The sequence below is a fragment of the Carassius carassius genome, chromosome 39 (genome assembly GCF_963082965.1).
Source record: "Carassius carassius chromosome 39, fCarCar2.1, whole genome shotgun sequence".
Classification (NCBI taxonomy): domain Eukaryota; kingdom Metazoa; phylum Chordata; class Actinopteri; order Cypriniformes; family Cyprinidae; genus Carassius; species Carassius carassius.
This window is the reverse complement of record NC_081793.1, coordinates 20,045,888-20,055,882: the sequence shown is the minus strand read 5'-3', so window position 1 is coordinate 20,055,882 and position 9,995 is coordinate 20,045,888. Positions and strand designations below refer to the sequence as shown.

The window sequence follows — 9,995 nt, the reverse complement described above, 5'->3', positions numbered from 1 at the left end:
TGAGGAAAACACTTGCTTTAGCTGTACCTATTTAAAGTGCAAGAGAAATTGTCATGTAAAAATGTGAAGATCCTCACATCTTTGTATACCGTACAAGAAGGAAGGACTGTGGTTTGTAAACTTCAGATCGCATGCTTGATTAAATGCTTGGCGGAGTTTACCGAATTATTTTCCCATCTCACAAATGAAAACATGAATTTTTTTTAATAACATGTAAACCACTTAAATGAAAAAAAGCAATGCAGGGTAAAATGTTCCAGACATTTTGGATTGTTACATATTTTTACATTTCTGTCCATACCAGAAATGTTTGTCATGGACCAGAAACCAGATTCCCAAAACTGCAACACTACTTACCTTTCCTCCATCTCTCATATCTGTAAGTAAATATATTTATGTGCTTAAGGAATTTCCAAACCGAGGAATGCAAAACATTTTAAAAGAAATAAAGATTTTACAAAATGATTTTCAGGGCTCATATTGATGTTGTGCTTAAGATAATAATTAAATATATTGAATGTAATTGTTTTTTATTTACATTTTTATAAAATATTTTTTATTTATTTATTCAGCTTTCTGCTTTTTAACAGTACAAAAAAATATACATAGTTTTGTGGAAAAAAATTCAGTTCAAGTACAATAGCTAATTATTTAATTATCTATTCAATATACTTAATATTTTATTAAACCATATAAATAGGTTTTACATTCGAAAATATTTACAGTATACAAATATCCAAATGTTTATTTGATTAACAATACAGAAAAAGTAATATTTAGAAATTTTAGAGTTTAAAATAACTGTATTTTTGTATTATTATTGTGATATATTTTACAATGTAATTTATTCCTGTAATGACAAAGCTGAATTTTCAGCAGCCATGACTCAAGTCTTCAGTGTCACCTTCAGTGATCCTTCAGAAAAATATATGATGATTTGCTAAATAAATATTTCTTAATATTGTCAATGTTGAAAATGGATGAGATGCTTAATATTTTTTTGGAAACCATGTTTAGAACTCTTTTTTTGAATTATTTTATGAATAGAACGTTTAAATGAACAGCATTTTGTTAAAATTAAGTATTGCATATTCCTATTTGATTTCACATAAGTGTTATAGTATAATACTTTATATTATACTATACTAAACTAAATGCCAAAGGTGGGGGAGACGGTCCATCTGTTGTTCCTCTGCCCTGGGAAATATTTTAATTGTTTGACTAGTGTCCGTTAATCTGGCTAAAGAACTGAAGGAGCTGTACTGGGTCTGCTGTAGTCTGAGTACATTGTGCACAAAAAGAGAAAGGAAGCAGCACTTGTAGCCAAAGAAAGCTTCTATTTAAAGCACCCTCTCACATGGAAGACTTATAAAAGCTTTGCATGTGTCGCAACAACTAATATTTGGACGTTTAAATTAAGATGTCCAGTTTAACCATTGGGGAAAAATTTGACAGGGTCTTCATCTACAGTTAGTCTGAATGTGCTGGGACAAATTCCAGTTCAGAAACAGGTATGGAGCAGGTAGCACCAATTATAGGCTTTAGCCATGACCCTGTTAGCACTTGTAATGACTGGTACAAATTCTATGAATGACGCACGAGTAGGAATGCCTGGACTGAGGCCTGTGCCAAACCACCTGCAGCTGCCGCCTGTCTTTCTACATCTGTACCCGACTATCCAGACGACTATCCCGACACATCATGTGCAACTTTCCGTCACAGTGTCACCGAGCAACAATTATTCAGCCTCAAGTCATTTGATGTACAGGGGTAACTGACGCAAGCCTGGAATGTCTCGTCGATTGAGACTATACATTTTAAACATGGCTGGAAATTAGGGCAGGGTTTTTACACTAAGCAAGTGTAAGGTTACTGCCAAGTTTCTTTGAAGCCGACTTCTGGAATGTAGATAAACTTTTGTCTAATTTTCACCCTTGCATAAATGATTCAAATGAAACTCACACTTCTTTTCATAGATGTGTGAAACTCATTATAGACTGACATCTTGATTATAGCACGCATGTCATTTACTGTAGCTGATAGTTTGTAATGACTTTACAATTTTTCGTTACAAACGTAAACAGTGTTCTGGTAAACAGTGTTCTCTTCAAAAACAGGGTTTTGAAGAGTGCGCAATCATTTATGACAACTTGCAGAAAGTGGAGAAAACACCACAAATAAAGTGAAAGGTGCAAAAGCAAATGCTGTGGTGTGTTTTGGGCATGTTAGACAAGCGTCTTTGACAGTTGCATTGCTTTTTTCCCATCTGCTGTAGAATTTTCAAAGGCAGAAATTTGTTCTGTGTAAACAGCTCCTATACAGATTTTCTTGCAGTATACAGATGCATATGTAAATTGTGAGGAAATATGAAATAACAATAACAATAATATTTGATTCCCTACTAGCTCCATACATCAACTTCAGCTCAACCAATGGATTGATTTCAGGATGGGGCTTTCTGTTTTTATAACCAATGTCAGATGGGAGGAGTTCAGTTCAATGGTGGCAGAAATCACCTTAAATGTCAAATTATAATACTGTATCTGTGGCAACATGAATAATGTATGCTATATTACAGAGTCTCCCATTATTGAAATAGTGAGTACAAACATTTGGTTTAAACTTACCAAATACTTCTTGACAAGTTTTTCTTGTTCGAGTACATAGCAAATATGTCTCAAATCGCCACCTTCTTTGTGACATCACATCTAAGGTTTTTCACCTATGGTGTAAACTTCCTCATACGTACTGTACAGTTTAATCAAATTTTGTTTTCTCACAGACAGGGAGCATCTATATCAGGTACAGAAACCATAATCAAATAATAATATTACAATCATACTTATTAAATTAAAACAGCATGCATTACTTAATAATTCTGATTGCTGCTTTAGAAAGTGTACTGTTACATTATGTATGACATCATCAACAAATGCAAATTTAGATGATAAGTCACTATTTAGTATATATTTATTAACATATAATTTGAATAAATATTTCAAATAAAACTATATTTACATTGGTTGTCAATTTAAGGAATTGTTTTCTGTCTTTTTTTTCTCTTGTTTGTGCAATAGTATCTATTGTTCAGCAAACAGACAATTATATTTCTGAAGATTGCTGGTGATTTTAAAGGCGTGTACATCATGTGCAAACACAGATCACACTATGTGCATTCAGTGTAATTGTACCATTTAAGAGCATCTTGAGTTTCGAGACTTTGGCACTTGAAATCATTCATTAGGCTCAATATGCTGAAGTAAAAACTGCTTTTTCAGTTCTCAGGCTCACACAGACAGCATTCCAATACTCACCACAACTGAAAAATGGAAGGTGTGTTTTTCAAAGCACTGTGATCTTATGATATTCTTAAACTTAATATGTGACTTCATTTTGGATATATTCTTTGTCTCTGCAGATAATAACTATGCATTTTACGTACATACAACCGAGGAAATATGTTCTGGATATCTTTACAAATCTCCCCCAGAGAATCAATTCAAGTCCCAGGTATGTTTCTCTGGATGAGAGAAGTACATCAGCGAGTCGGTGAGACTCACTTTGCTAATTTATCTCATTCTGTATTTCTTCCCTTTCCTTTTTTGCAGAAATCATGGAAAAAGAGGTTTTTTGTTCTTCTAAAGTACAGAGACAACACATGCCAACTTAAGTACTACAAAAACGAAGAGAAGGACAAACCACTGGGAGACATTGACTTGACTAAGTATGTCCATGTAATTGAACTCTGCATGATTTATTACTATTCAGACTTCCTGTATCATATCATTAAACCCCAAAATCTGTCAAGTGTCAAGCAACCTCCCACAGTATCTTAAGAACAATATGTCTTATCTATTCAACATCATAGATTGTCTAGACAAACGTTCCTTCTATAATAAGTATTGCACATTGAGTCAGTGTTTTTCTCTCTGTACTTTAGGGTCACATACGTGTCCTTGTCCCCCGAGAGCCATCCTATGTGCAAATGGATTGAAAAAAATTTCAGATGTTTTGCGTCATGTGTGATGTTTATTAAAGTTACAGAAAGAGACTATTTCCTTATAGGAGAAAACAGGTTTGTCAATGTATTCGCCTTGTTAAGGGCAATGATGGTTATTGTTATTGTTGTTCTTTTTCATGGCATAAATTGAGTGGACATATTTTAGAAATATGGATACATTCTAAATATAAATAATATATATACACGTGTATATATATATATATATATATATATATATATATATATATATATATATATATTTACGTTTGGTTTTAAAAAAGCACAATAGACAAGATTTTATTCAAGTATACATTTAAATAGTCTCTAAAAGATGCAATGTTACAAATTTTAACACGTACTTTAACATTTAACATATTACAGTGGGGAGATGGACAAATGGTTCACTGCTTTATTTGACATCTTAAATAATCATCAACACACTCTGTACCCTGATCTCAAGGTAATGTTTTGACATTTTTCACCTGCAAATCTGCCTTGCACAAATGTGCATTTTATACAAATTATTTCTTTAAGATGAATCATCTGAATTAATCATTTCACACAGACAATTGACTCTAACAGACACGTGGGTGAGCCTCGCAATCAGAAAATGACATTACGTCCCCTTTGAATTATAAGGTTCTATCTGCATTCCGAGTAGTTTTGAGATTTTGAGCTTCAACGTTTTTGCATTCCATTTCGACTGTATAGAAACAACTTTGTTGTTTATTTAAATAAAAAGTTCCAAAATGTACAGAACATAAAAAATATACCACAAAATATAAATAAGTTGTCACTGAATATGTGAATAACTAAATTTTGTCAGATAGAACGTCTCTAGGTTACGAATGTAACCCTAGTTCCTCGAAGGAACGAGACGCTGTGTCAATCGCTTTGGGGAAACGCCTTTGGCAAGATCAACTTTGAATATTGTGTGCAATCTGTTCAATGGAAGGGCGTGACATCACGGGTGGGGTGACGTAGGGACCAGGAAGCTATAAAGGCACCTGCCATGCAGCTGACTTCAGCTTCGAGCAGGGAAGCAAGCGCCGACCGAGGGGGCCTGAAGGTCTCCAACTCTCTTTAGAGAAGTAATAGCCAGTAACAGGGCAGTCTTAAGGGTCAGATGTCTATCTGATATATCTTGTATTGGCTCAAATGGAGCTTTACAGAGAGCCTCTAACACCACAACCAAGTCCCACGGGGGAATACGGGACCGTACTGGAGGTCTCAGCCTCAGTGCACCGTGGAGGAAACGTGTAACTAGGGGGTGTCTACCCACTGACTGACCATTGAAAGGGACGTGGTAAGCAGAAAGCGACCTCAGAAACTTCCTGTGTTGTGGAAGGATGGATATATGGAAGTATGCGTCTTTGAGATCTATTGTGACAAACAAGTCCTCGGATCTGATTTTAGCTACAACCTGTTTGACAGTGAGCATTTTGAACTTCAGTGACATTACTGAGAGGTTAGATGACGTAAGTCTAATATTGGACGCAACCCCCCATCCTTCTTTGAAACTATGAAATACCGGCTGTAAAACCCGGACTCCCTGTTTAGAGGAGGGACCACCTCTATGGCCGCCTTCCTTAATAGGGTATTCACATCTTGTTCCATCACCAGAGCCTGCTGGGGGCCGACTACTGTCGGTGTAACCCCATTGAATGTCGGCGATGGATGGCCGACAATAGCCTCTTTCTATTGTGTGCAGGACCCATTGAGATACATTTGGCAGTAGTTTCCACGCTGCTTACTAATGTACTAAAGGAATCAGTCTCTTGAGACTGACCTCTGGTGTAAGAGGCCCCCGAAGGGGCGGCGAGCGTCTCAGCTCCGCTACGCTCACGGGCGGAAATAACAAAGCAGTGCTCGCTGGAAGCCGCTGCGCCCTGAAACTCTGGCAGGGTTGGCAGACCCACCTCCCAAGGGCACTGAAGTGAAACAATATTAATCCCCTCGGAAATTAAATAGCTGCTCATTAACACTGCCCGTATAATGTTAGGCATAACACTGTTTGTTGTATACTGGTGCTTATGCAACTTTATGTTTGTGCAACTACTAGTTGCCGACGCCCTCCATGTCAATCTCCTTGGAGAAAGAAACGCAGAGCGTCAAGCCTGATGCTCTGGGGGAAGAACCAAAACTCCGGCTTCCGAACCCAGGAATCTGGCAGATCTGATGGGTAAGGTAGGAAATAAGGATGTGCCCGTCTCCATTCCCTCCATCAGATCGATCTGCAAACCCAACGAATGCCGGTGCCACTCCGCCTCGGCGAAAGCGGGACTGGCATTGCGAGGAACGCTGGCGAAGGCTCCCTCCTCGAAGAGAGCCCTCCGGGATTGAAACGTCCGCATCGGCTGGACAGTCGGCTCCCTCGTGAGTGCTTCGATCCCAGGCAAACCACGCATGGACTGTGTGTATCCCCACCCGTGATGTAGCGTGGGCAGGGAGGAACACACAATCTATAGCGCGATCTGGAATCACCCTTCAAATGTTGTGTCTTTGCTTTGCTCTTTGGCATTATGTTGTTTATTGGGACAGACAACAATAAATAAGACTCACAAGACAGACTTTAGGCATGCACACACAGAGTGCTTGCTGAAAGACGCGAAGCTGAAGTCAGCTGCGTGGCAGGTGCCTTTATAGCTTCCTGGTCGCTACGTCACCCCGCCTGTGACGTCACACCCTTCCATTGAACAGATTGCACACAATATTCAGAGTTGATCTTGCCAAAGGCGTTTCCCCAAAGCTCTTGACCCAGCTCGAGTTCCTGAAGAGGAACCTTATAATTCCAACAGGACGATTAAGAAGGTAAGTTGGCACATGGAACCGGCTGCTAAAAATAGGTCTGGTTTGTGTTGCTTATACTTGTATTACAGGTTTTATGATCTTTAATGATGCCCATCTTTTGTACTTTATTTATTGGCCAATGAAAAGTTTTCCAACTATTTTTGAGAACATATATTTTGTAAACACCTTAGGAGATTGACACAGTTTAGTCCCATTTAACTGTAATTTAAAACATTATTCAGCTCTTATAAATGCTCCATCAAACGATTTTGCAACCCTTACTGATTATATCAAACAAACTAAAAACAATCTGCCTATCATCTAGAGAGAGAGAGAGAGAACAGGTTTGCTATTTTTAGAAACATTGCTTGTTGATATTGTAATGAGATTCATTTAACCCTTTACTGTCAGAGTTATTGTAACAAAACCAATTCAATCCCTTTGACATATTTTTGTTATTATTGAACTTCATTTGTAACTGTGCAATAATAAGACAAGAAAATAATCTCATTATCTATATTGTGCCAATGACAGAAAACTGAGTGGGGTATACCAAAATATGATACACATGGGCTGCCATCATCTGTGACCCATGACCCCATCTATGTTACTCAGATAAAACTGAAGAGTAAGGTAGATACATGCAAAGAACACAAGAGAAAGTATACACTTTAAAACATAAACATACTTTACTAATATTTTCACTCTCTTTTTGATTATGGGAGACTGAAATAACTCATGAAGATGACGACACAGATGAATAAAAACTCAGTCTTCATCCTCAATTCCAGCTGGAGCACTAACTGTCACAACAGACCAACCGCCTTGAAACAAAACTTAATTTAATGTATATTGGTTTTGTTGTTTTATTTTTTTACAGTTGAAGTAATATACTGAATTAATTTCCAAATAAACGTAAAGTTGAACAGGATTCTTTATATGCTTATCATAAATTTTGTTTCACTTGGCTTGCACTAAAGCAAAGAAAAATGATTCATGTTTTCACAATAAGACTGCCCTGGACACCTCAACTGAAAGTGATAATGAGATGAACTGCTAAAGTTGGATTAATTTACATCATTTACAAAAATACATATACTGTACTGATTAACGCTAATGGCAGAAAATTTTGGGCATATGTAAATATGTACTTAATTATACATTTAAAAATTACATTGGAAACAAATGTATGTTCTTATAAACGTCTTCAATGTGAAAATTAGACCAAATAAAAAGTAACTATATCATGTTTTGTGCACATTTTCTTTCAATGTCATTTTTCTCTTAAAAAAAGTTTTCTGGTATCAGTTTAATTGACTTCCAGTGTATGTTCTCAAGCAAAGAGTCCCAAAACTATGATATATTTTTGTTTATTCCACAAACAAATTAAGTATTATATGTTTTTGTTTATTTTAAATGATATAAATATCCAATATGTATGTACAATTTGTCCTCAAATCAGTTTATCTGTAGAATATATCTATATTTGTGCATTCTACATAGCAGATTAGATCAATCAGTGCCAGGTCGGACGTTTTATTTATTTTTAGGCCAGGAACAAGAAAGTGCAACAATGAAACACATTCTCACACTCCCATTATATACATTGTCGCTAATCAATGGTTTTGTCAGAGAGTGAGGTATTACACTGTTCACAACTCCTCAATGACACCATTTAACAGGGAAGTTCAATATTACATGCTCAGGGACCCTAACAAGGACTCTAGATTTCTTTTTATGTTCTATGTTAAGATTCTTTTATTAAAAGTATTATCTTATTCTTGCACATATTGGATCATTAGTTAAAGTTCATTCAAATACTGTCACGTTCGGGAACACAGGAGATGTGAGATCCAAGTGCAGTGTGAGATTTATTGGGCAATCCAAAATCAGAGTCAAAACAGAAACAAACAAACAAACAGGAACAGGAACTCGAAAACTAGGAACGCGAGGAAACCAGGTGACGGAAAGTAAGGACTCCATGAAAACAAATGGAAACAGACCGGATATATATAGGCAGGGTAATGACTATCAAGTGAAGACACCTGAGTGCAATTAACAGAAGTGCAATTACTGTGATGAAGGGACAAGGTTTTGTGGGAATTGTAGTGCCTGCGGTGAGGTGCCTATAGGGAAGTGAGACCACTAGTGGACACCCAGGGAAACAGAGACCAGACAGCGTGACATTACCCCCTCCTCCACGGAGCAGCTACCAGATGCTCCACCCGAACCCAAGAAGAGACCAAGGAACACAGTGGCCACGACAGGATCAGTCAAGCGCTCAGAGAGTTCGGCTGAGACGTGGATAGGCTCTGGTAGTTCAGCAGAGACGTGGAGAGGCTTTGGTAGTTCAGCAGAGACGTGGAGAGGCTCTGGTAGTTCCGCAGAGTTTAGACTGGATTCAGGAAGATCAATGGTGACTTGACTCTGCTCATGAAGATCATTGGTGACTAATTCTGGTCATGAAGATCATTGGTGACTTGACTCTGCTCATGAAGATCATTGCTGACTTGACTCTGCTCATAAAGATCATTGGTGACCTGACTCTGCTCATGAAGATCATTGGTGACCTGACTTTGCTCATGAAGATCAATGGTGACTTGCCTTTGCCCATGAAGATAGTCGGTGACTTGACCTTGCCCATGAAGAACACTGATGACTTGACTTTGCCCATGAAGATCATTGGTGACTTGACTTTGCCCATGAAGATCATTGGTGACTTGACTTTGCCCATGAAGATCATTGGTGACTTGACTTTGCCCATGAAGATTACTGGTGACTTGACTTTGCCCATGAAGATCAATGGTGACTTGAATTTGCCCATGAAGAACACCGGTGACTTGACTCTGTCCTTGAAGATCACCGGTGACTTGACTTGACTTCTGAGGTCTAGCTGTGGTAGTGCTTAACTCATGAGTGTCAACAGTGACCTGATCTGACTCTGGAGGGTCAACGGTGACCTGACCCGACTCTGGGGGGTCAACGATGAACTGACCCGACTCTTGGGAAGTGGCGCTGGGCCGGCGGCCATCTTGGGCAGTGGCGCTGGGCCGGCTGCCACCTTGTGCTGTGGCGCTGGGCCGGCCACCACCTTGTGCTGTGGCGCCGGGCCGACGGCCATCTTGGGCAATGGCGTTGGGCTTGCGGCCACCTTGTGCTGTGGCGCTGGGCTGGCGGCCATCTTAGGCAGTGGTGCTGCCCGTCA

At 38.5% G+C, this 9,995-nt stretch overlaps 1 protein-coding gene across 1 annotated transcript; it reads left to right on the top strand.

Annotated features, from left to right (window-relative positions):
• Window positions 1-2,755: 2,755 nt before the first annotated feature.
• On the top strand, window positions 2,756-7,593 carry plekhs1.4 (pleckstrin homology domain containing S1, tandem duplicate 4). The gene is made up of 8 exons (XM_059530195.1): window positions 2,756-2,802; window positions 3,279-3,333; window positions 3,419-3,510; window positions 3,609-3,724; window positions 3,941-4,075; window positions 4,382-4,460; window positions 7,325-7,423; window positions 7,582-7,593. The coding sequence occupies exons 2-8, from the start codon at window positions 3,327-3,329 to the stop codon at window positions 7,591-7,593; spliced, it is 540 nt and encodes a 179-aa protein (XP_059386178.1). The 5' UTR covers window positions 2,756-2,802; window positions 3,279-3,326.
• The last annotated feature ends 2,402 nt before the right edge of the window (window positions 7,594-9,995 follow it).

What these genes read in the sequence shown, in the direction of transcription:
- plekhs1.4 (XM_059530195.1), top strand. An exon ending in GGAGACATTGACTTGACTAA is followed by an intron (nt 3,725 to 3,940) that starts GTATGTCCATGT and finishes TCTGTACTTTAG; the next exon opens with GGTCACATACGTGTCCTTGT. An exon ending in CTCTGTACCCTGATCTCAAG is followed by an intron (nt 4,461 to 7,324) that starts GTAATGTTTTGA and finishes TGCCAATGACAG; the next exon opens with AAAACTGAGTGGGGTATACC.